The sequence below is a fragment of the Hemicordylus capensis genome, chromosome 10 (genome assembly GCF_027244095.1).
Source record: "Hemicordylus capensis ecotype Gifberg chromosome 10, rHemCap1.1.pri, whole genome shotgun sequence".
In the NCBI taxonomy this organism is placed as follows: Eukaryota; Metazoa; Chordata; class Lepidosauria; order Squamata; family Cordylidae; genus Hemicordylus; species Hemicordylus capensis.
Window position 1 is genome coordinate 16484632 of NC_069666.1, and position 27116 is coordinate 16511747.

The window sequence follows — 27116 nt, forward strand, 5'->3', positions numbered from 1 at the left end:
TATCATGGCACCTTCCACATTTGTCAGGAACTTCGCTCTCATTGCTGCCACCCTGGTGCAGATGCTTCCATGCACCTTCTTTGCTTGGAGAAGAGGCCTTTCTCAGTATTCAGCCCTACAACCTGCTTTCAGTCCTAGGGGCCAGCTCTCTAATACTTCAAGTAGTAGTTGTGGTGTGTGTGTGTGTGTTTGATTTCTCTCTGTGCTCTCTTGATTTCTCACTGGATGGATACAGGCAAGCAGGCTTGCTCCTTCACTCCCTCGGCTTTTGCAGTCGGTGGCAAGCAATTGGATCCAGCTGCTCCTAGAGTTTCAGTGAGAACATCCTGCAGTGGGTCAACGCAGCTGGAGAGGCCACGGGAATCTCTAGGACTACTGGATTCACACAATGCCGTGATGGGAAATCATTGGGCCCTGTGGGGGGAAATCTGGCTGTCTCAGATATTCGAGCTCATATTTCCAGACAGATCAGTGTTGCTGATCTTTCCCATCACGCACCAACAGCTGCTGCACTTCAGGGACTGGCACTTTCATGCAGTGTGCCTAATCCCCATCATTCACCCATGAGTTGTGTGTGTGACTCAGAGGGGGCAGCACTTAGCTCGGTCAACGTGGCTCACACAGATGACTGGGAGACCAGCGCAAACTGCCTTGCTTAGGTTGGCTTCCTAAGGGTTCTGCTTTCTTTCCAGGGGTGTTCCATGGGTTGAATGCCACAGAACCCAAGCAAAAGGGCAGGCAGCACCAACAGCAGTGGAAAAATGCACTTGAACATGTGAGTTCATTGAAGTATGTATTTTAAATGATCTCTAAAGTTTTACCATTCAAAACAGAATTAGCCCAGGACTACCACATGCAGTCAGGATTAGGGTTCCTGCTGGCCACATTCCAGTGCAGGCTGAGATGAAAGCACACCAGCCCAGTAGAGATGTGCACAAAATGGATTCTGTGACTTGTTCTGAGCTCGAAATGCAAAGTGGATGAAATGTTTTGCTGAAACAGCAGTGGAACTGGCTGTTTCGATGAAACAACTCGAAATGTTTCAAGTGTTTCGGCCATAGGGAACAATGGGGAAACTCGAAACATCCCACTGTTCCCCATTGGTAGCTCCTAGGGACACCAAAGTGGCTTGTGTGGTAGGGCATGATTTGTGCTACTATCACCCAACCCACAAAAGAAATGGACAAGCAGGAGAAAACAAATTTTTAACCATTTCCCCAAATCCCCCATAGGATCCTATGGGGGTTCTGGGGAAAGGTTAAAATTCTGCAACCTTTCCCCAAAACTAGAGCAACTTCAACCACATTTTGACTGAGTATACTTTGCAATGCAGATTGCAGAGCAGACCAGCGCAGTGAATAAAGCACAAGTTAGTTTCAAGACCAGACATGGAGCTCATCACAGCAATTGCTCAGAAATATTACACACAAATGAGAGCTACCATTGTCCATTTCTTGCTACAACACTATCTCACAAACAAAACAAAACCCAAGGCAGGCAGGCAGGTACCCGAATTCTGCCTTTGTTAATCAGATCCAGCAAAACCAGATACTTACAGCAGCAATAGCACAGTATATTATACTCACCGCTGTGGAAAGAAAACCACAAAATCAAACCTTACTCAAAACCAAACCTCTCCTGATGTATCCAATTTTGGTCAAACAGACCAGACTGGCCAATTCGCCTGAACCAGTTCGGCAGCACACGGTTCAGATTGAATTTAAGCCAAACTGCGGTTTTTTGGTTTGTGCACACCCCTACCTTACACCATACTCCTTGCACTCCCCCTGCTGGCTAGAGGTGGCATTGTATACTGCACAACATCAATCAGCGTTGCAAGAGGTATGAGTGCTCACCTGGTAAACAAGTCATTACAGCAGACATAGATTGGGTAGCTGGTAGAGGTTAAGTTGGTGGTGTTGAAGAAGCCAGGGCAATCAGTCACTTCTCCTCTGGGCACATAGAGGATACCTGTGGAGGTGGGAGGAGAAAGGGCCATGAAGGGGATTCTCTCTTGAAGACCTGGACACAGAGCACTGCAATGCAGAATCAGTTACACCCATAGGGGACACCTGTCCAGTAGCTTTGCATTACATATATTTTGGCCTCTCCCTTCAATGAGCATATTCAGTGAATGATCCAAAATCAGCACCACCCAATTTCTCCCACCTCCTGTTTCAATCGGCCAAGAATTCCCCCTTTCATTGCTCCTGGTCTGGAACTTGATACCCCCCTCCCCTAATTCCTGGGACAAATGCTGTCCCCAGACACCAAGGCCATACCTGCAATGCATGAATTGATCAAGGAGACGGTGGCACCAGTGAGCAAAGCCCGTAGAACAATGGTGGAAAATTCACTCTTGCGCTGTGGGGCCATGGTTGCTGGGCACAAAAAGGAGCAAGTAAGTAAGTAAGTATGTCTGTCTGTCTGTATGTATGTATGTGAGTAAGTAAATCCTTTATTACGATCTTTGACCAGATGTAATATCACATAGTGGTAATATAACACCAGATGTGATGTAATAGGAATATAAATCATATATATAACAGTATTATATGTAATGGCAGTATAACAGTAACAGTTTTTGCATCTCAAAAAGAATGATAGAATAAAATATCAATTGAAACCGACTGTGCACAGAGACCAATTAAATTCAACAAGCTGGCCTGGGCGCAGAGCATCTGTGCCTCTAGTTCTCCCCCCTCCCCCCCTCATTCTCAGCCCTCCCCCACTCCTGCCCCCCCCAGCCGCTGCTTCCTCTCCCTGCTGGTCGGCCGCCCGGCCACCCATTCACCTTTCTTTTCCTCCACCGCCATTGTTTCCTCTCCCTCTCCCAGCAGCTCGCTCGCGAACTCTCGCGAGAGCTGTCACACACAGGATTAGCCACGGGTACGTCTTAGATTATTATATATATATATACTAGCTGGGCTGCGTGCAGTGCATCTGCGCCTCTGGCTGGCCCACCCAACTGCCTCCACCTTTTTCTCCCCCGCTGCAGCTTTCTGGTGGCTGGCCCACTTCTTCTCTCCCCAGCCGCTTCTCTGCCCCCACCCCCCGCGTTCTGGCCAGTCGGCTGGCCTGCTGCTTCTCCCCCCCCTCCGCTGCAGCTGATATATAAACGTCAATAGTTTATCATTTCTCAGTTCACCCAATTACCACAAAAAGGAGGACAGAGCAGAATAAGCGAGCCAGACACTGCCAAGGGTCTTTTTATGGTTTGTGCCCAGTGGTGCAGGGCTGGGCAGGGATGCAGTCCTGGTACTCTGCCCCCCGCCGCCCCAAGGTCTCAGCAGGGATGCAAAACCTTTGGCTTTCTACATGGAGATAATGCACTGCTCTTGCTACTCCAACTGTTCTTTACCATTCCTCCTGTTTGGGGAACTTAGGAAGCTCCCTTATACTGAGTCAGACCCTTGGTCCAGCTAGCTCAGTATGGTCTACTCCTAGGTTGCCAGAACCTAAGGGGTATACTCGTGGGTCAAATGGGCCGTAACCCAAAGTTTGGCTTTTTTACTCTGACTGGCAGCAGCTCTCTCCATGGTTTCAGGCAGGAGTCTTTCCCAGTCCTTCCTGGAGATGCTGCCAGGGATTGAATCTGGGACTATCAGCATGCAAGTCCTACAGTGGAGTAGAGTCAGGGCATCCTAAAAATGAATAATTGGGAATGCCCACTGAAATGCACTGGTTCCTTCCAAATGGCCATGGAATGCTTTGAATTTCCAAATGACCAATGGCCATTTTGAAATCCCATGCATTCCTATGGTCATTTGGGAAGAACCAGAGCATTCGAGTGGACGTTCCCAGTCATTCATTCTAGTACATCCCCTAGAGTCTACAACTTTGGCCCTCCTGCAGATGTTGGCCTACAGTGCCCATAATCCTTGGCTGTTGGCCACTGTGGCTGGGGCTTATAGGAGTTGTAGTCCAAAAACAGCTGGGGGTGGGGGCAAAGTTGAGCAAGCCTGGTCTACATGATCCTTGACTTCTTGTAACATAACCTCCCAAATTATTGTGTGGCCACTGGGATGGGGGGGTGGCTGTCATGGTGGGGGTGGCTATGGGGGCTGTCATGGTGAGCCCCTGCCCTTCTGAATTTGCAACCACATCACTGTTTTGTGCCTGCCAGGCTGAAGCCCCCAAGATCTTCCCCAGTGGAGACAGTCATGGTTATGACAGGCAACCTTGGGCGAGCAGTAGCAGCATGGGTCACAGCCAGAGGTCCACCTAGGTCATTTTGGAGCCTGGACCAAAAGGCCTTTGGAGGGCCCCCCCTGCAAGTTAAGCATCATTTATAACACATAAGGCCTTGAGGGCACAAACCACACCGCCCAGGACAGTTTAAAGAGGATTTGGGGGGCCCCCAGGGGGTGTGGAGGCCTTGGACTTCGGCCCCAAAGTCCATGGGTAAGAGTCCCTCTGGTCACAGCGCTGGGCCAGGCAGTCCCTGCAAGGCATTTGGGGTCTCAGTTTTAAGGCCTCAAGACTTGGGGACAGGGGTGATCCAAGCAGCTGTGGCTAAGTGCCCAATGCCGCTTTGGCCCACAATTCTGGTGAGGGCCAGCCCCCTTTCAAAACCAGTGCTCGTTGCAAACTTTGGAAAGTGGAGCAGGGTGTGGGAGGAAGGAACATTGTCAGCAGCCTCTTCTCGCCTTGTGCTTCTTGCACGTTTCGCAAGGAGTGTCAGGTGAGGCTCTCCTTGAAAAGCCTGCAAGGCTTTTGGCCCTGAAGGGCTGCTTCAAGGGCAGCGGTGGGAGGCCTCTTACTACCCTGCTCGGGCCCTGATAATCTGCTGCCTGAGGCCACCGCCTCTCATCGCCTCATGAAAGGGCGCCCCTGCCCTTTGCTGAGCTCTCGGCCTCAGAACCTGGACTTTGCTCACTAGGCTGCCAACTCACTCAAGCCGCCCAACATGATCCCAATGGAGCTGAGGTTGGCAAATCCACACAGGGCAAAGGTGGTGATGGTTTCAGCTCTCACCTGGGGAACGAGAGAGGGAAATGTGATCAGTACCATGATAATGCCGCTGATAGTGTCATCTGCCCTTGCTGTGCCTAATCGACACGGGTTGCTTCCCAGGCTCTGCTGCGCTTATCTACAGAGCAGGCACTTTCTGGGGAAGCAGCATAAGCATCCTCTTGCAACTCACCATATCTGTAGGGTGACCTCTGTGTTTAGTTGCCAACATGACCCAGAACTAGGAACATAGGGAGCTGCCCTATACTGAATCCAGCCATTGGTCCGTCTAGCTCAGTATTGTCTACACAGACTGGCAGCGGCTTCTCCAAGGTTGCAGGCAGGAATCTCTCTCAGCCCTATTTGGAGATGCCAGGGAGGGAATTTGGAACCTTCTGCGTGCAGAATAGACGCTCTTCCCAAAGCAGCCCCATCCCTTAAGGAGAATAGGATCTTCAGATGTTGTTGGACTACAACTCCCATCATGCCCAGCCTTCACCATTGTGGCTGGGGGTGGTGGGAGTTGTAGTCTAAGAGCATCTGAGGACCCACGTTTGAGAACCCCTGAGGGTAACTAAAGAGGCAGGACTCAGATTTGGTCCTAAGTTGCTGCACCAGATGCACTCAGAGGATCGGCCCAGTGCCCTTTCACCTTGCTTGTTATGTGTCCGGGAGCTGCTCAGCTCTCCAGCTGTTGTTGAACTACAGGTCCCATCATCCCTGGCCACAGTTTATTGTGCTAGGACAGCTCACTTCTGCCTGGCTAGGAGGACACTGAATGGGTTGACCAGAGAATATGCATTTTTCAACTCATTGACACTGACTCTTGACAGCCTCACTCAGAGGGTTTAACCCAGGGATTCTCAGTGTCGGGTCCCCAGATGTTATTGGACTTCAGCGCCCATAATCCCCAACCAAAGGTTGCTGGGGCTGGAGATTATGGGAGTTGAAGTCCAATAGCATGTGGGGACCCAACATTGAGAATCCCCCTACCAACGTACACAGGGCAAACGGGTCCCTTCGTGAAGCAGGGAAGAAGTCCTTGGCCAGAACCTCATCTATGTTGTACAGGATGGGGCCAATCCTGGAATTTTCCAGGAAATATTAAGGCCTCTCTGTTACTGAACGTCATAGCCTGGGATGAGTTTTAGATATGTTCCAAGCTGCAGGCCCTGGTGTTTGCATCTCAGAACCACGCTTGGGTGTTGCAGATGGGTCCCAAAAGGTATCTACCAGGAGTGACAACTGGCAAGGCATATCTGGCAGGGGAAGAATACCGGTCCTAAACTGGTTGCCAGTTTTTGTGTGAGAACCACCCTGAGCCATTTTTGGAAGGGCGGTATAGAAATCTAATAAACAAACAAACAAATAAATAATAAATTTCAGATGGGTGTCTAAGTGCTACAATGGAAACTGCTTTGAACATTTTGTCTTGTTTCTGTCAACTAATGGTGCAGATAATGGCCACCTAATGGCTCAGTGGGGAAGTCACCTGCCTAGAGAGCAGGAGTCTGTTGGTTCGAATCCCTGCTGGTGTGTTTCCCAGACTATGGGAAACTCCTAAATCGGGCAGCAGGGATATAAGAAGGTGCTGAAAGGCATCATCTCATACTGCGTGGGAGATGGCAATGGTAAACCCCTCCTGTATTTTACCAAAGAGAACCACAGGGCTCTGTGGTCACCGGGAGTCAACACCGACTCGATGGCACAATCTTTCCTTTCCTTTCCTTTCCTTGTTTCTGTACAGGCATCTAGTCTCTCTCAAACTTCACCCAACCTATATTATTTCATTACTTTCCGGAATAAATGTCCTGCTAGTTTTACTATATGTTGGACTGAGGATCATGTATGTGGAACTGAGGGGTGCAGAATGAAGACAAATTTGCTAACTCTAGGCCTATTGACTTGAGGAAGTCAGTAAAGCTGTTATCATGAGCAGCCTAACCCAGGCTAGGGCAATCCAGGCAAGAGCAGGCTGCTTTTTCAGGGCTCCTGCTGCTGGCTGGTTTGTTTTAGCTCTGCCTCTATTCCAGGACTGGAATGCAAGGAACTCAAGCCCCATTCAAAAGCTGGCCTGGATCAAGGAACTGATTAACCAAAAACACTACATGTATCCTAGGAGAGGAGAGCTGGTCTTGTGGTAACAAGCATGACTTGTCCCCTTAGCTAAGCAGGGTCTGCCCTGGTTGCATATGAATGGGAGACTTGATGTGTGAGCACTGAAAGATATTCCCCTCGGGGATGAAGCTACTCTGGGAAGAGCATCTAAAGGTTCCAAGTTCCCTCCCTGGCATCTCCAAGATAGGACTGAGAGAGATTCCTGCCTGAAACCTTGGAGAAACTGCTGCCAGTCAGTGAAGACAATACTGAGCTAGATGGACCAATGGTCTGACTCAGTATATGGCAGCTTCCTATGTCCCTACATCAGTAGCGTTAATGACGGTCTCCCTCCACGCTCACCTCTCAGCCCCCAAGTCCCATTACTGATGCACTTACCGAAATCCACTGCTTGTTTGTTCCATCCCACTCCGGCAGCCCATCCAACCGTCGCTGCTTGTAGGTGGACAGCTGCTGATAGGCCACAAATTCGTTTAGGAAGATCTTGATTCCCAGCAGCTCGGCTACCACCCCTGCATCTTCCCAGCTGGCCCCTAACAAGAATGCTACAGGCATCAGCACATAGGAGCAGATCAGCTGGAAGCAAGAAAAGGGGTTCTCATAAACTCGGTGACCAAATCACTGGACACCTGCTCACTCCACCATCCCATGCCATCTTTCTTACCCACCCCCTCCAGCTTCTATATCATGGCCACCATTATGGGTCCTTCCAGATAGCAATAAATTGTGCAACCTAGAAGCACTGACTTAATGACCACACACATGCTCCTGTAGGCTTCTGAGCTCCTTCCTATTGGGAACATATTCTCCGACTGTGTGCTGATTAGAGACCTTGTGCGATTTCCTCAGTGCCACCTGCTGGCCAGTGCTTGCAATTTGAGATGAACCCTTTCCTTTTTCTATACTACTTTTGTGATGACCTGGTTCTTCTCAGAATGTAGGCACTGTCCAGCAGGTGGTGCTGCAAAAATCATACAGGGTCTCTGATCAGCATGTAGCTAGAAAGTAAGATCTTGATAGGAAGGAGTGCAGAAGCCTAACAGGTGCATTTGTACAGTCAATAAGACTACATTTTGGAATTGCATAGAAGCTTTCAATGCCACACAATTTATTGCCATCTGGAAGGTCCCTATCTCTCTTCCACACAAACTCACTTGTCATCTGCTCCTGACATGTTTCCTTCTTTAAGACCAGAGGAATCAATCTAGTATAACTCTACACTCATCATAGCCTAGAGAGAAAGAAGTGGACCTGGTCAAAGTTGCTTCTTAGCATCCTTGAAACTATCCTGGTATAGGGATGTGCGAACCGGCTTGACCCATGACCAAACCCAGGTCACACAAATGCCCAGCGCACATGTCAAAGAAATGGCCTCCATGCATGCACAGAGGCCCAAAACAGGCTGAAGAAGGCCTGAGCTGGCCCTGGACACTGGGTGTGTGTGTGTGGGGAGGCTGACAGGGGTCGGGGGAACTGCGGCCGCACCCTCCCCTGGCCATCACAGCAGCCGCCAGTGCATTTAATGAGAAATTTCTGTTATTTTTTCTACTTCTTAAAACACTTTTAGAAGCATCCCCACTTTTATGCCACCTTAAGTGGCACAGTGGGGAAATGCTTGACTAACAAACAGAAGGTTGCTGGTTCGAATCCCTGCTGTTACTATATTGGGCAGCAGCGATATAGGAAGATGCTGAAAGGCATCATCTCATACTGCACGGGAGGCGGCCATGGTAAACCCCTCCTGTCTTCTACCAAAGCCAACCACAGGGCTCTGTGGGTGCCAGGAGTCGAAACCAACTTGACGGCACACTTTACCTTTACTTTTAAAAGCCCCCTGCCGGATTCCCCTTTGCTGGAAGGGCTCCAAACTGGGCCCAGACCGGTTCGAATCCAGTTCGGATCCAAACCGAGCTGGGAAAATGAGTTTTGTGCACATCTCTGCCCTGGTGTGCTCACACTTGGGATGGCTGACTTGCGGGCGGTACCTGGAAGGAGAGTTCTGGCAGGTTGACCAAGCCTCCCAGCCAAGCCAGGCTGGCGTTGATGAACTCCAGCACAGCCAGGAAGGCGATGAGATTGGCTGCAATGTTAGCCACCAGCCCCACAGAGACTGCAGCGCCATTGCCAGCAGCTTCCAGAACATTCTTCTCCTCCCTGTGAGGATACATCAAGGATGAAGAACGTCAAGAGGCCCCGGTTTAGATTTTACAGCGGCAGCTACACATCCCTTCCCCAAGTGTCTTGCCAGAGCAGGGAAGGCCAACCTGAGGCTCTATAGCCATTAGACTACAACTCCCATCATCCCCAGTCACAATGGCCAATAGGGATGATAGAGTTAGGAGAGCTGGTCTTGTGGTAGCAAGCATGACTTGTCCCCATAGTTAAGCAGGGTCTGCCCTGGTTGCATCTGAATGGGAGACTTGATGTGTGAACACCGCAAGATATTCCCCTCAGGGGATGAAGCCGTTCTGGGAAGAGCAGAAGGTTCCAAGTTCCCTCCCTGGCTTCTCCAAGATAGGGCTGAGAGAGATGCCTGCCTGCAACCTTGGAGAAGTCACTTTCAGGGCCAGAGCTTGCCCAAATTTCAGGGCCAGAGCTTGCCCTGGGCGCCGTTTCCCCCCGCTACGCCGCTGCCAAGGCCCATCTAGTCCACCATACCGTTTCGCACAGTGGCCCACCACATGCCACTGGAAGCCACAGGCAGGAGTTGAGGGCATGCCCTCTCTTCTGCTGTTACTCCCCTGCAACTGGTACCCAGAGTCACTCCGTCCCCGAGGCTGGAGGTGGCTTACAGACATCCGACTAGTAGCCGTCAATAGACCTCTCCTCCTGAATCCTATCAAGTTTCACCATTAATGGACACACACACACACACACACACACACACACACACACACACACACACACTTTCTTCATATTTACATACTGCCTGCTGCATACTATGAAGCCTGAGAAAGGTACAGACATATTTATCTATCAAGGGCAGGTGTAAAGCTCCAAGGGGGAGGTGGTGAGTTCCTGGCCTTCCTTGAACCCAGAATTACAGGATGGGAGCAGACAAGGTCAGCCTCAGAGTAGGCCAAGGGAGGAGGGCTGACTTCATCACCTCAGCCCTCCTCCTCCTCCTGGCTTGCTGCACCCAGCCAGTTCCCCCTTCCGACTCCCATGCCCAAGAAGAGCAGCCCTCATCACGCAGCCAGCCCAGAAGGCCATTATAGAAGGACTCCATTGTGTCGCCATTGAGCAACTATGCCCTTGTGGCTCAGGGAAGATTGACATTACCGAGCATGTCCTCCTCCACAGTTTGATCTCTAGAGACGTCCATCCCTCTCTCCTCCTCTCATTGCTAGGCAAGCATCATCCGGGACGTTTGAGCCGATCCTACAGCTCCTTGCTGCTTTCTGACTTTAAGCCTGCCATCACATACAGCGTTGCCAGATTCTGTACAGCAGCAACCAGCATTCGTCGGCGGATGGTAGGCAGTGGGTGTTCTCAGCCTTACTCTGACCCTTGGTGACCCAGGGTGGGCTCTACACTCTGCTCACTCAATACTGATTCAATAGAAAGAATTCAATTATTTGAATTCATTTAAATACAATCAATTATTTAGGCTCCTCTATGGATCCTCCCTTCCTTTTTTTCTTACTGGCCCTTATAGTCTTATAGCCTTACAGAAGTTATTCCCACGATCAGGAGAAAGCGGGCGAAGGGAGCCTAAATTGCTTTTTACCGATTGTGGGAGCCACCAGGCTTGCGGGCGAGCCCGGTGGTTCCCAGGCGGCTAGCCCACCTAATTCACCCCACCTTAAATTAGGTTAACGGAACGAGCACTTGGTCAACCTTGTGTTATTGCTCATGTGCCACTGTGGGGCATTCGGGGACGTCCGGGGACTGGGCAGTGCATGATCCCTGCAGCCCCCACCGGCTCCATGACAGAGCCAGTAGCCATGTGGGTGCCCGATCCGGCCGTCTAGGGTTCCGGGCATGGTTGTCTGCAGGGAGAGCGGGCTACCTCATCGAGGCGCTTATTCATTCATTCATTCATTCATTCATTCATTCAATTTCTATACCGCCCTCCCAAAAATGGCTCAGGGCGGTTTACACAGAGGAATAATAAATAAATAAGAAGGCTCCCTGTCCGCAAAGGGCTCACAATCTAAAAAGAAACACAAGACAGACACCAGCAACAGTCACTGGAGGTACTGTGCTGGGGGTGGATAGGGCCAGTTACTCTCCCCCATGCTAAATAAAGAGAATCACCATGTTAAAAGGTGCCTCTCTGCCAAGTTAGCAGGGGATATGAGCGTGTGAAGTGCCTCATAGTCTGGCCGTTATCCAGTTTTATTACTTAGGCTTTTATGCATGTTTGGCTTTTCATGTCTTTTAATCTTTTTACATCCCTTCTAATGCCCCCCCCCCATCCTTTTTATGCACTTAGATGCCTTTTAAGGCTTTTTTTTATGCCCTCATGCTTCCTGTGCACTTTCTATTATTTCTGTGATTAATATCATTATGTAGCTAACATCATATGATTCACTGCCGTGCTCTATGCAATCACCCTGTGTACTTGTTATCTGCTCTTCCTTTCGCTGGGTAATCCCCCCTTATGCTTTATGCGGGTCCGTGGCCGTAATAAAGATGGGTTGATGGCAGTCTGGTGACCCTGTTCTGCTGCACTCACCCGCAGGCAATTTTCACGCCCTCCTGGCTCCGGAACTTGGACTCTTCCACTTCTGGGTAGACCAGTTTCGCCATGGCCAAAGCACAAGGCGCAGCCATCACTGAAGCTGCAATCAAGGATGAAGCGTCAATCTGAAGCAGGATACAGAGCACAATGAACGGAGGCAAGGCGGGCCGGGCGTCTCCAAGAGGCACAGCAGTGGGATCACGGGGAGGCGGCCGGCAGACTCCCTCCAGGGCAAAGGCTGTGCTGGAGACCACGGTGCATTTGTCACCCTAACCATGACGTAATTATGTTTATGATCATGAGTATTTATATACCGCTTCTCCACACAAAGTTTCGAAAGTGGTTTCCGCAGAAAAAGAATACACAGAATAAGATGGCTCCCTGACTGCCCTCCCCCCAAAGGCTCACAATCTTAAAAAGACACATAAGGTAGACACCAGCAACAGCCACTGGAGGGATGCTGTGCTAGGGACGGATATGGTCAATTGCTCTCCCCCTGCTAAACACAAGGGAATGGCCACTTTAGGAGGGTAAGGAGGTTAAACATGTGCTTGCCCCATTTGCTATAAAGTGGGAGTGGGACGCCCCTCTCTCTCTCTCTTTCTCAAGCGGAAGTGGAATGCACCTTGCCCAAAAGGAGCAGAGTGTGGAGGGGAGTAAAACCTGCCCCCTCCCCAGCCTGACCTCGCCATGTGCAGCTATTTTAAGCAGTTTTCTCCCCGCCTGGCACACTTCTAGTGTCAGAATCAGGCTAGGGCAAAAGTGTGTAAAAACAGGGTTGCTCTCCTCATGTCTGCCCTGCTGTTGTGTGTCAGTTTTGTATTTTGATCGTATCATTTTAATGATTATTGCGAAGTTGTAAGAGGCCTTGGAGATTTTTAAAATGGAAAGGCAGCAAAATAGAAATATTTTAAGTAAGCAAACAGAAACGTAGGGACACAGGAAGCTGCCATATACTGAGTCAGACCCTTGGTCCATCTAGCTCAGGATTGTCTACACAGACTGGCAGCGGCTTCTCCAAGGTTGCAGGCAGGAATCTCTCTCGGCCCTGTCTTGGAGATGCTGCCAGGGAGGGAACTTGGAACCTTCTGCATGCAAGCATGGAGATGCTTTTCCCAGAGTGGCCCCATCCCCCCCAGGGGAATATCTTACAATGCTCACACATGTAGTCTCCCATTCAAATGCAAACCATGGTGGACCCTGCTTAACCAAGGGGACAATCCATGCTTGCTACCACAAGACCAGCTCCCCTCCCCAGCAAGCCCTTGATCTGCCTACAAACACATTTATGCAATTGCTTCCCAATATATGAAGTCAAGTCAAAATCACCATTTGTTGATTTTTCACAGTTCTTGGTGGGGTGCCCCAGTTAACTATGTGTCGGGTTCTGGGAAATGCTCCTGTCTAGAAGAGTTCTCCTCCGCCTCTCGATACTTTCTTCTATGGCATACTCACCCCAAAGGAAATATAGGCTCCCATCACGCTGCCTGCAATGGTGGCAAAACCGCCCGTCATCACAGCATGGACTTCTGAACTGGTCATCTCGAGCAGGTAGGGGCGGATGAGCAGTGGGGCCTCTGTCTGAAGGGCAGAAGAAGGGCTCAGACTGCGAACAAGCACCCTCAAGAAACAGCACCCACAAGCAATGGGTGTGATGTGATAAAGCTTCCGAAAATTATGCATGGTGTGGAGAGAGTGGACAGGGAGAAATGTTTCTCCCTCTTTCACAACACTAGAACCAGGGGTCATCCCATGAAACTGAAGGCCAGGAAATTTAGAACCAACAAACGGAAGTACACAGCACATAATTAATCTGTGGAATTCTCTGCTGCAGGATGGGGTGATGGCCACCAGCTTCTGTGGCTTTATGTGGGGTTTAGACAAATCCTTGGAGGACAACTCTATCAATGGGTTACTAGTCCTGGTGGCCATAGGCTACCTCCAGATTTAGAGGCAGGAGAACACCTCTGAATACCAGTTGCAGGGGAGCAACAGCAGGAGAGAAGGCATGCCCTCACCTCTTGCCTGTGGGCTTCCCAGAGGCATCTGGTGGGCCACTGTCAGCAACAGGATGCTGGATTAGATAGATCAGCAGTTCCCAACCTGGGTTCCTCCAGATGTTCCTGAACTACAACTCCCATCATTCTCAGCTTCAATTTATTGTGGCTTGGGGTGATGGGAGCTATAGTTGGGCCTGATCCAGCGGGGCTGTTCTTATGTTTAAGAACATAAAGCAGTCTGACAGAACAAGAAAAGGAACCCCTGAAATAAGGATGTTAAGAAGGAACAGAGCATGCCCCGTCTACTTGTCTAATAGTTATGATGGCTATATACATAGTGTGAGTGAGTGTGTGTGTACACACACACACACACACACACACACACACACACACACACATATATATATAAAATAGAGGCAGTATAGCGATGGTTGGGGCCTGGGGTAAGGTCATTGCCTTCATGTCCCAGACATGGACAAGCTGCCTTATACCAAGTCAGACCATCGGTCCATCTAGCTCAGTATCGCCTGCACAGACTTGCAGTGGCCCTATCTTGGACATGCCAGGGAGGGAACGTGGAACCTTCTGCATGCAAGCATGCAGGTGCTTTTCCCTGAAGAATATCTGAGAGTGCTCACACAGGTAGTCTCCCATCCAAATGCAAACCAGGGTGGACCCTGCTTAGCAAAGGGGGCAATTCATGCTTGCTGCCACAAGACCAGCTCTCCTCTGCCTTGGCTACTGTGGGGGGAAAAGCTGGGCGCAAGCTGGGCTCAGCGGACCTCAGCTCTTATCCAGTGGGGCTCCTCTTATGTTCTGGTCTGTTCTTGCTTAGATCAAGGCAGGTTGGGCTTGCCAGGAGCACTCAGGAGACGGCCCCCAGTGAACAGCAATAACAAATGAAACCATGTGCTCACCATCCCCACAAAGACATTTCCTACGATGCTCAGAGACTCTGTGGCTGCTGTGCCCATGGTGATTTGCAGGATCCAGGACAGCTGCAGGAAGGAGCCAGAGATGGTCAGGCAGGAGGCCACAGCTTGCAGGAACCAGACCAGAGGTTCTTAAGCAGGCATGATTCCCCCTCCCCTTGCTCATTCAAGCCACCTAATGGCGCAGTCACCTGCCTAGAGAGCAGGAGGCTGTTGGTTCGAATCCCCGCTGGTGTGTTCCCCAGTCTATGAGAAACTCCTATATCGGGCAGCAGCGATACAGGAAGGTGCTGAGAGGCATCATCTCTTACTGTGCACGGGAGATGGCAATGGTGAACCCCTCCTGTATTCTACCCAAGACAACCACAGGGCTCTGTGGTCTCCAGGAGCCAACACCGACTCAACGACACACTTTACCTTTACCTTGCTCACTCACTTACTCACCTTGCAGCTCAGTCACACCCCTCCCCAACCCACGCAAGTTTTCAGCACCTGAACTCGGGCTTCATTCAACGTCATCCACATGGCAGACGCCCCAGTTTGGAAAGCGGAGCCTGAGAACCTGTGATTCTTCAACGCCTTTATGATTACAAATGGGCGGCCCTTCCGTGAGGCGAGGTGGATGACTCTGGTGGTGGATGATTGGGGCGGCGGCAGGGTGGCCAGATGTCCCCTACTGCTGCCATCATGGAAGCTCTTTGAGACCAATCTGACTCTTACCTTTCTTCTCAGGCTCCGTGCAAAGTTTGCAAGAAGCTCAAGGCGTGAAGAGTGGGCCTCCTGCAAACATTCCTCCTGGAAAGGATTGTTTTTGAGAGGGTCCCCAACAGGGGGTTTGGGGCAAGGCAGTATTTGGTGCCTTGTCTCGTGCACCACAATACCTTGGGCCACCCAGACCACCGTGTGAATTTCAGCCACACTGTGGGAACTCACAAGCACCTCCCCACTCTCGACATGCTGAATGCACCGTATTACCTTCAGGATCACCCACTGCATGACTCCCAGGTAGTAGAGAATGGACATCACGCAGCTGAAGAAGACAATGATGGGCAAAGCCTGGAGACAGAATGGCACCGCACAGGTTTATTTTATTGTTGCATTTATATACCACCTTTCATTAAAAGACAACCCCAAGGCAGTTTACAAAAGTTAAAACATACAATAGAAAGGCAATAAAACATCAAGCTAAAAAAATATATAAAAACATATAAAATACAGGCATAAAAACAATACAGCAGATAAAAACACACAAAAGCAGCAGTAAAAACGATTATGTAAAAGCCCGGGCAAAAAGCCAAGTTTTAACAAGCTTTCTAAAAGCCGTGATGGAGTCCGAGAAGCGAATGTTGGCCGTTAGCAACTGGTAGCCAAGGTTGGCATTTATTGCTGCTTAGATCAAGGCAGCCTGGACTTGGCAGGGGCACTCAGGAAACCACCCCCACCGAACAACAAATGAAACCACGTCCTTACCATCCCCAACAGTTAAGTTTCCCACGATGCTCAGAGACATCACCCCCTGCTAACTGAGCAAAGAGACACCTTTTAAAGTGGCGATTCTCTCATATTTAGCAGGGGGAGAGCAACTGGCCCTTTCCAACCCCAGCACAGCATCCCCTCTAGTGGCTGTTGCTGGTGTCTACCTTATGTTTCTTTTTAGATGGTGAGACCTTTGGGGACAGGGGACCACCTTATTTATGTATTATTCATTTTTATATGGAAACCGCTTTGAGAACTTTGATTGAAAAGCGGTATAGAAATATCTGTAGTAGTAATAGTAATAATAGTAGTTGTTTTATTTTTATTTTATTTTAAAATATTTATACCCCGGTCCTCCAGTACACTACTGCTTGGGGTGGCTCATAACGTTCTAATAAAATAAAATATTAATTAGCAAGTTAATAAAATAAATTATTAATAGAACAGAAACAACAGCAAAAAATTAAAAATTAATAAAAGGAGCACACTTCCAAAAAATTAATAAAAGGAACACACTTCCACCCAGGGACATAGTCGAAGGGCACATGACCCAGCCACGTTGCTGAAGCTAAGCATCCTTGGGTCGGATCAGTGCCTGGATGGGAGACCATGTCCACTTGAGAACCCCCGAAAACTTTGCTTTCCATGCTGGGGAAAAGTGGGACAGAAATATAAGTTAAGGGGTATATCATTGCTTCTGGCCAACACAGGATGTCAGCACAGGTTCTAGGATGCAGGCTGGTCTAGAAATAGCAGGCACTGGGAGCTGAGTCAGTAGCTGGGATTGGCATAAAAACCCCTCCAATGGCTGTTGCTGGTGTCTACTTTGTGCTTCCTTTTAGAATGTGAGCCCCTTGTGGGACAGGAACCCGTCTCTTTTTTCTTATGATTTTTCTATGTAAATCACTTTGGGAACATTTTCATTGGAAAGCGATATATTAATAATTGTAGTACGAAAGCAAAATGAAGTGGAGTTAACATTGCCAAGCCTGTACATAGGTGAACAACAGAGAGGCATACTACTTGGCTGTTCTGGTCCATTTTGGGCTGAATCATTTAGAGCCAATATGATATCATGTTTAGTGTTGGACTAGGACCAAGGAGACCAGAGTTCAAATCTGTTGGAGATCCTTATGGCATCGACTCTTAACACCATAATCCATATTGACCACTAAGGGCACCAGGAGTAGATAGTGAGCAAGAAATTCCCTCTATGACTACGCTTTCTCTACTCCTTCCCTTTTGTTAAACTGATGGGGTGTGCACAAACTGGATTTTGCGATTCGACTTCGAATCGAATAGCAAAATCTTGAATTGATTCAATGATTTGATTGGTGAATTATCAAATTGATTCAATTTTCCTGTGGAGAGCAGGTCTACCCATTAAACCCAAATGGTAGACCAGCTCCCCCAAGAAAAACAGTGCTCAAATTGCACTGGCATTAATGGGTAGACTTGCTCTCCCAGAAAATCTATTGGTAGACCTGCTCTCCCCACAGAAAACCAGTAGAATGGGCAAACAAAATGGCGGTTAGAATCAATGAATCAATTCATATCAAATCAGGGTTCATTTGATTCAACCTCTAGAACCGCCATTGAAATCAGTGATGATTTGATTTGAGGTTGGATCATTCAAATTGACCTGATTCAAATCAAATCAATTCATCCTCGAATCGCTGTGCACATCCCTACTGATAGTCTCAGGATTCATTCTCTCACCTGGAGAGAGAAACTTCCATCTTCTTCCTTCTCCTCTTCCTGTATGGAGCTAGCAGCAAGGCACGTAGGCCTTAATCTATCTCCCTGATAGATTTCCTAAATAAACTATTTTATTTATTGATTTGATTTGATTTGATTTGTATACCGCCCTTCCAAAATGGCTCAGGATTTATTTAGAACTTCAACTCCATTGTCTGTCTCTATTGTCTCCAGACAATATTAATTAGCAGTGCTCCCTTACCTGTGCACTTCCGCTATAGCTGGGGCAGATAAAGTAATCTCCCCTCCTGAGCTCTCTAACAAGATCCCCATTTAGCTATGAAACTCACTGGGTGACATTGGGTCAGTCCCTTATCTCTCAGCCTAACCTACCTCACAGGGTTGTTGCGGGGATAAACATAATCATGTATACTGCTCTAGGCTCCTTGGAAGAAGAGTGGGATACAAATGTACATATGTCTGAATAAACAAGGTGCATGTCCCTTGCTTAGATTGCAGCCCACACATTCGGGTATAAGTCTCATCCCAGGCATGGCATGAAAAGTCAGCCTCTGATGTCAAGGACTCAGTTGTAAAGGTGACCAAGGATGAATAGGAACCAACAAGGAAGTTCTGTCAACCGTCCCTTTCAGCTGACCTGAAAGGCAAAGGCCTCTTGGATCAGGTTGTTGCCAAAGACGAAGCTGGATCCAGCTGTGGTGTAGTTCAGGAATATCTGCAAGGGAAAAACAAGGGGTGCTTGAGTCGGGGAGGCTATGGTTGGGTTCACCTGGAAGAGAAGGTTGCAAAGAACTTCTCGCTCATTTCCGAGCAAATTTGCTAAAACCGGAGTTCTCAAACTTGAGATTCCAGAGGTTGTTGGACTACAACTCCCATCATCCTCAGCTGCAGTGGCCAAAGCGGCCCTTGAAAACTGCGAGGCAGGCCTGCGGGGAGGCCTGCTTGGCTCACACACACACCCCCATGCACATTGGCTGCTAAAATTAAGGTAAATTTGGTGGTTTGGCACGGTGGGGCAGGTGTGGGGTCGCGGTAGGAGCCCTGCCCAAAATCAGGGGGGCCTGGTGTGGGGGGGCTTGTGGCAGGCACAGGGTGGTGGCAGGAGGCCCCTCCCCAAATGCAGGGGCACCTCACAACAGGGATAGTCCAGGTACCAAAATCACCTAGGTGCGCCACTGCCTAGCCAGCTTTGGGAGCTGTGCATGCTTCTGATTTTCAACGGTGTGTGAGCCAACAACTAGGTAGGAGAAGCAGGTGATGGTCTGTGAGAGAGGGGCTGAGGAGGATGGCGCTGATTACACGACCGCACGTTGGGAGTGCTCCCAGTTCCTGAAGTGCATTCCTTTCTTTCAAAACCTTAAACAGAGTTTTTCCTCCTCAACTCTGCTCCCGGAGATCTTTTTCACTGGAGATACCAAGGACTGAACCTGGGACCTTGGGCATGGCAAAACATGGGCCCTACCCCGCCCCGAGCGACAGCCTCTCCTAACGATGATGGTGAGCCATACCTGGATTTGTTTGCCAAGCCACTGGAAAGCCTGAAATCCAGGTTCTGTCCGGATGATAAAGACACCGAGGACAAACTGCAGACCAAGACCCCAGAAGACGGCTCTCCAGGACACCTGCAATGCAAGTGCATACCACGAGAGAATGGGACGTGGGATGTCGGAAGGAAGCTGAGTTGGGCCGTCCAGCTCAGTATTGGCTACACTGACTGGCAGCGATGACTCTCCAAGGTTTCGGGTCTTCCCCAAGATGGCAGGGAGTGAGCCTGGGACATTCGGCATGCAGGTCCTACAGTGGACTAGTGTCAGGACATTCTAATATGAACGGCCGGGAATGCCCACTGAAGCAGAGTTTCCTTCTAAATGGCCTTAGGAATGCATGGAATTCCCAAATGGCCATTGGCCATTGGGAAATTCCATGCATTCCATGGCCATTGGAAAGGAACCAGTGCATTTCAGTGGGCATTCCTGCTGAACTACAACTCCTAACATCCCCAGCCATAATAAATTGTAGTCGCAGAAGAGGGGTGGCACATCCTCCTTTCCTAAACCCTTGCTATTTGGTCATTTTTATTGTATATTTGATCTGTTTTGATCTGATTTAATCTCAACACAATCTGTCTCAATCTGTGTTGAGATCAGCTAGCTGCCTCATGAGTCTTCTTAAGAGAGGAAAGGTGAGAGACAAAATAACCAACCAACCAATCATCCTGCCAATCTTATAGAATGCATGCAATGAGCAAAAGGGAAAGAGTCAATGTCTTAGCTGTGCCCCTTAACCGAAGTGAAGCTCACTGGCCTGGTTCACACAACCATTTGAATCTAAGCTTAAAGTTGGTAACTGACATCAGTGTCCTTGTGTGAACCCTCACCAAGATTACTGATGTCTGTTTGGGTCCTCAGCTAAATCTGAGATTCCTGCCTTAAAATGGGTTCACACCACCACACTAATGTCAGCTACTGACCTTAAACCTAGGTTCAAATGATTGTGTGAACCAGGCCAATATGCAGGTTTTAATTTAAACCACCCAGTTCTATCAGAAGGGGTAGATATTTCTGGGGAAGCAATGGAAAGGGCGTGACAATGTGGATTGCTACACCTAATTCTCCAGGCACGCCAAGGGAAAGCAAGTCCAAGCCAAAGGAAATGCTGCTACTTACAGCACAGTGGTGTTTGGAGCACATGAAGAGCATCAGCACCAGTGCACAGAAGCCACCCAAGGACACCAGCTGCTCCCGCCTCTGGAGCATGTCCAGAACCAACCAGGTGACCAGGCCAATTAAAATGATCGCACACAGCACCCTAGGAAAGGAAGTAGCAATCATTACCGGGATACACCCTACTCCCCGACTAATTGTGGAGCCGGATACTCTCTGCAGACCCCTGGCATTGTGTGTGGGGCGGCTGTTCCCACTGAGCAGTGCTGTGCTCTGTCCAGCACTGGTGGGGCTCCTTTAAGGGAATGGAGCTCTCTCGTCCCCCAGCACCATCTTGGAAGGTGGTGCATCCCCAGGACCATAAAAAGAAGGGAAAGGGGAGGGCATCTGAGTGATGTGTGTGGAGACTATTGAATTCTAAGATGGAATAAAACAGAAGGGAAGAGGAACATGATACTATCTAACAGAGAAGGTGCAGGCGCCACATACGTGGTCTACAGATGACAGAGCTGACCTGCTTTTCCATGGGCTTAAGTCAGACCCATGAGGCTGGCTGGTCCCCAACTTACCATTTCAGCCAAGGCCAAGAGTTCCGGAAGCATTTCCCACAAGGGCTCAGCATCTGGACAATCCTTGGGCCCCACCACTTCTTGATCATGCTGTAGGCCCCGAGACAGACGCCCAGGCAAGTTAAAACGACCAGAGCCAAAGCTCGCTGGAAGTCCAGCCAACAGGCCACGGAGAAGTATGCCAGGTAGGCTGGAGAGAGGAGACACCAAGAACGGCACCCGTGGGTCAAGTCAGCAGGGCAGGGCTGGCGTTCCGGCTTCCATTCATTTGCAAGGCAGTGGGGCCATTCACATGACCTACTGGATGGGTGGGTGGGAGAATGCTTCCCAAACCTTGCTTTCTCCCCAAATGACCCTTTGTTGTTTGGTTGGAGCACACTTCCACACGAACAGCCCTGCTCAGAGGCGTAGCTAGGGGAGGGGGGGGCCTGTGTCCACCCCTCTCCCTGGCAGCCCCTCAGGGTGAGGGAGATAAGAAAATAGAGGAGGGTGGAGCTGGGGCCCCTCAGGAGCTGGGGCCCCCGGGTTCTTGGAACCTATCTGCTCAATTATAGCTACACCCCTGGTCCTGCTCCATTCAGCACCCGGGCTGGGCATCCCTAGGCCGGGTTAGGCTGCACATGAGAACAGCTTCAGTCTCTTGCATGGGGCAAGGCCACTCCGTGCCCAAACTTCACACTGTATCTGCATTTCATCCGGCATTTAGGCTGCGTTCACATGAACAACCGTCAATAGCTGTGGGCCCTTTGGGAGGCGTTATTAAGAGCAAAGGCCTTCTGTGCTACCCTCATGTCCGTTGCCTCTAATTCAAGCATTCCTCCCAAACTTCCATCTCCGGTTGTGGCCATCTCTGGTGGGTTTTTTTTTGCAGAAGGAGAGGAAAAGCTACATCCTCAGGAATCTTAGCCTGTGTCCTGTGCCTAAGGTCAGAACTCACCCTGCTTTCTGAAGACAAGGCAGAAGACTCGGGAGGAGAGCGAGATTAGGGAATGCTCTTGGTCCAGACTCCACAAATGCCCCTACTCTGCCTCAAATGCTCTGCACAACCCTAATCCCTGCACAACCTTTGCACCCTCTCCATGACCCAAGGACACGTCTCTGCCCTTTCCCTCCGATTTGGAAGTTCTCCTGAGGACCGAGAAAGCAAATCATGGCCAACTCTAGCATTATTAGAGCCAGCACCTGCAAAATCTGGCAAGGGCCCTTTAAGAGAGCATTTCCAAGGAAAAGACAGAGCCCACCACAGCAGCAATATAGGAAGATGTTGAAAGGCATCGTCTCATACTGCACGGGAGATGGACCCTCCTGTATCCTACCAAAGACAACCACAGGGCTCTGTGGCCGCCAGGAGTTGACACTGACTCAACGGCACAACTTTACCTTTACCACACGACTAGACAGGAGCTTCCATAAATCCAGAACTTTGCTAGAGCAATGTCCAAACCTCCTCTGGTGTTAGCATCTAGCACCTCGCCTTGGAGCATGCAAGACCTTGCTTGAATGCCAACCTTCCCTTTGTGCTGTCCGTCCAGATCCCCTGCTAGAGCGTTTGCCTCTGCCTAGACCCCCTCCTCCAGCTGGCGTCCTGGCTTGGACAAGTGACCCTACCCAGAACAAATCGCCTGTTTCCCTCCATGCTCCCCAAACTCACCTGCACATAAGATGCCCAAGAGGATTTTGCGCAGAATCTTGTCATGAGCCTTGCAAAAGTGCCTTGCTTTGGATAAGGGCTGAGCCACACTCCTGATCCTGAGGAGAATCATACTGTCAGAATTTACCAGCTCCCAGAGCCTGATGGAACCTACTGGGAAGATCATGAGGAGTCCCCTTTAGCTTCCAGGACATTCTCGGACCAGGAACTGGCTCCCCTTGCTGGGGACACCCCACCTTTAAACCTCACTGAATCTGGACGTATACTCCTTGCCATATGTGTGTGCTTTCTGTGCCCCCATAATCACACCCTAGACCCCAAGAACAAAGGCAGTGGGGGACCCAGAGACCATTTAGGGTTGCCATGCCCCCCCATAATTCCAGCTTTCACCCGGATTTTAAGCATCTCACCCGGATTGCTTAGCCCACCTGGCTTCGCCCAGATTTCAGCTTTCAATTTTTTAAAAAGCTAAGCTCTAGCCTTTGTAAAAATGGAATTATGGAGCAAAATGTGCAGTCACTATTCTGCTCAACTGCTGGACTTGGATTAAGAGAGGAAGATCACAGGAGGCTAGCTGGGAGGGTTTCACTTTCATAAGTACAGGAGGAATGTTGCCTTACTTTTTTTTATCAGCAGGGGATCTCTATCGGGCAGTTGAGAGAATAATTTGCTTTTGATATACATCAATACCTGCCTACCAGGCTGTGTATTGTAATGTTTAAGGACTTTCTTGGCTTTACATTCAATGCATGCCTACCTAGCAGCAAGAACCATTGGTTTCAATCAGATCTCTCAAATAAGTGTGTACAGAATTGCAGCCTTAATTAAAAAGCTGTGCATTTTTTGTTCTATCGCAGTTGTTAATATGTCAAGGAAAATGGTTAGGCAAGGATATCTTCCCCAATGATTGTTGCTAGATATCCAGAATAAATACAAGTAACTGGAAAGTAACTGAAAGTTGCATACACATTATTTGCAAGTCAATTAACATAATATGCAAAATAGGTGTCTGGATTTGGAGAACCAGAATATGGCAAACCTATCACCATTAGAAGTAGGGAACCCAGAGAAATGCTACCATTTGTCTGGCAGCACAAGGCCTTCCTTCACTGAGCCATGATCTAGATAGTGAGATGCTGGCAAATGCTTCCAGGATCATGGCTTCCACCAATGCGTTTTTCTTACCAAAAATCCACTACCCTCCAACGTTTTGCAAATGAACATAGGTTATGCTGGTAAAAACCAATTTTCATACCAAGGATGACTGGAGAGGTTGCTGGATCCCTGAACAGTGACAACTCTAGTGGTTCACTTGACCAAAACTGAACAAGACCTCCCCAAGCAGGGACAAAACAGGGACAAGTGGTTTACTAGGAACAGGAAAACAAAGGCTCTCCCTGGTAAATACAGACAGAGCATCCTAGGAATCCCCTTTGAAGCTGCTACAGTAAGGGCTCTGAACGTGTCCTTCAAACAACGGCATCTTCAGGGGTCCATAACAGATGTGATGGGGAGCAGTGTTCTCTCTAATTTTTTCATCTGTGCGTGGAATGAGTCCATCTTTTATGTGTGTATTTCTAATGAACGACAATATTACTATTGTTAAAATTAATAAAAAATGAATTTGGAAAAAGAGAGTTTTGTTCTGGGTTGGGGTATCAAGGCAGTGTGTGTGCACACATGCAGTCAGAAAGGAACCCTCCTGATTCAACCTGAGCGGGATCTAGAATTAACTGAGCAGACATTAAAAAAACTTGTGCGTGCCAGCATGTTCGTACGCCTTAGAGGGAACACCGATGGGGAGGTTGGCAGAAAAATGGCATGGAAGTAAATTGTCAAGCACTTACAACCTCTGGGCTGCGGTCCAGGTCTGGACTGAAACCATACACGGCTGCTATTTTGACCTTAAGTAAACCCCAAACCAGATGCACAATGTCTTATCTATTTTGGCCTGAATTCTCTCCCTCCCTCCTCCCCTTCCCTGGAAGAGCCCTGAGATGGATGCTCTCTCCCCTCAACAGAGTCTCCCTGCCACCCCGCCTTCTCTCTCAGGCCTACTTTTCTGTACCTCCAGGCAGGAGCATGTGGGGCATCATTTCCTTCCTGGAGTTTAGGAGAACGGCCATCCTCGGCTATCTCTCCTTCTGATTCCTGCCAAAAGCACAGTAAAAGCTGTTACCTTTAGAGGAGGCAAGGTGCAAAGGGCACACACACCTAACGAGAGCAAGAAGGATTTACCGTCAGCTCCAGTGCTGGATTCTCCACGCCGCTGTCCCGTTCTTCCAGCGAAATCTGGACTTTCCCCATCTTCCGGGCACTCTGCAGAGACCAAACCTGAAGGGAATCGGAAGGCACAGCACACAGTCAAGCTGGGAAAGAGTGGGGCCCTTTTTCACCACTTCCCTGGGGGATCCACAAGAATGACTCCCCCATGCTGACTCCTGTCTTGCAATCCTGCCTGCCTTAATCCTATATAAGTGCAAATCTTATGGAGCCACAAAGAGCCAGAGACAGAACGCTAAATTCATCTTAACATGTCTTGTGATGCCCAGTAAGAGTCAGGCATGGACAGACAAGATATAGTTTGTTTGGGGCCCTGGATGTCATCGATAAAGAAAAGAGATCCGTGTCGTCTTGACTGCAGTCAGACGGCACATTCTTTCCTACTCAGAAATGCTTCCAAAGCAGGAAACCCCTCCATCTCTGTTCCACGGATTCAGGTATGCCCCAATCCCTGCTCCTGGGCTTGCTCTTCCTCCCACAGTGGAGCCTGTTCATTATCCAGCTCTGAGCGCCTGGCCGGTCAATAACTCACAGCAGAATCAAGCTCTCTCCAGCCCTCTGGAGATTTCCTTCTCCTAATCTGCTCACGCCTCAGACTGGATCAGTTATCAATTAACAGCACAGTCCAAAGAACTGGAGGTGAAACTCCCATCCCAGCAGAGTCCTCCTCCTTTGCTCACATACCTGGAGGAGAGCGCTCCTTTCGCCGCTGCTAACTGAGGAACGAGGCACCTTTTCAAAGTGGCGATTCTCTTGTGTTTAGCAGGGAGAGGACAACTGGCCCTATCCACCCCCAGCACAGCATCCCTCCAGTGGCTGTTGCTGGTGTCTATCTTACGTTTCATTTTTAGATTGTGAGCCCTTTGGGGTCAGGGAGCCACTTTATTTATTTTTAACTTTGGTTGGAAAGGAAAGGAAAGGTTGTGCCATCAAGTCAGTGTCAACTCCTGGCGACCACAGAGCCATGTGGTTTTCTTGGTAGAATACAGGAGTGGTTTACCATTGCCTTCTCCTGCACATTATGAGATGATGCCTTTCAGCACCTTTCTATATCGCTGCTGCCCGATATAGGAGTTCCCCATATTCTGGGAAACACACCAATGGGGATTCGAACCAACAGCCTCCTGCTCTCTAGGCAGGTTGCTTAATATCCGTCATCATTGTCTCTACCCTGCCTCCAGATCCCCACCCCTTTTTTCTGTGGTCTTCCCATGGCAAATTTTAGATTGCATGCACCTTGGGGCGGGGACTTATACTCTTGTACTTCGAATAGTTCTGAGTACATGGATCGCTTAACAACAAGAGTGCAAGAGGTTTAAAATGCCAACGCTAACTCACAGGATTGTTGTGAGGATAAAACTGCGAAGGGGAGCCATGCATACCACCCTGAGCTCTTTGGAAGAAAGGAGGGACATAGGCAATGATGACCATGGTGACAATATAAAAATGCTATGTAAAACACATTTTCTAGAATGGAGCATACAATATGAATATAAATACAGTCTGAATCTTTTAGAAGTACTGTATATGGGCAGCTTCAATCAATCACTTCAGCATGCTCTCAGTCAAATACACACAGGCAAAGGGGCCATGGGAAGCAGCTTGGGAGGCAGGGGGTATTGAGGTTTCCCTCTGGGAGCAAGTGCAGACAAATTCCCTGGCACTTGCCCTCTGCTGTAAAAAAACACCACCTAAGAAGCGTGCTAAATTAAAATTCTCAGAACAATTTCCAAGTGCTTCCATGAACAGGCTTTGCAAATGCAGTGTGAATTATATTGGTGGTTTCAGGTAACAAACAAAAGTGAAATTGACTCACTTCTGGAAATGCTTACGTAAAACTTTGCATATTTACTCAGAAGGACATGCCATCATTCAGTTCAAAAAGACTTGACCGACTAGCAAGCAAATGTGCATCAAATTGCAGGCTTCGTAGAAGAAACGGGAGCACAACAAGAGCTGGTAGAGAGCAGGAAATAGAATAGTTGACGATGCTAAACCTTCTCATCCAGAGACCTGTGATAATTTATTTATTTTAATAAGAGCATTGTCATGGCAGCTTGCAAGA

The 27116-nt window shown here is 49.0% G+C and overlaps 1 protein-coding gene across 1 annotated transcript; it reads right to left on the reverse strand.

Annotated features, from left to right (window-relative positions):
* Positions 1-1850: 1850 nt before the first annotated feature.
* Positions 1851-26482, reverse strand: LOC128334929 (sodium/nucleoside cotransporter 1-like). Its single transcript, XM_053272504.1, has 17 exons — positions 26390-26482; positions 25007-25102; positions 24837-24919; positions 22769-22866; positions 21118-21307; positions 20552-20693; positions 19394-19507; positions 18523-18600; positions 15666-15746; positions 14676-14756; positions 13214-13339; positions 11753-11883; positions 9057-9225; positions 7450-7647; positions 4896-4977; positions 2283-2381; positions 1851-1971 (listed from the first exon to the last, which is right to left on the reverse strand). The coding sequence occupies exons 1-17, from the start codon at positions 26480-26482 to the stop codon at positions 1853-1855; spliced, it is 1980 nt and encodes a 659-aa protein (XP_053128479.1). The 3' UTR covers positions 1851-1852.
* Positions 26483-27116: the final 634 nt, after the last annotated feature.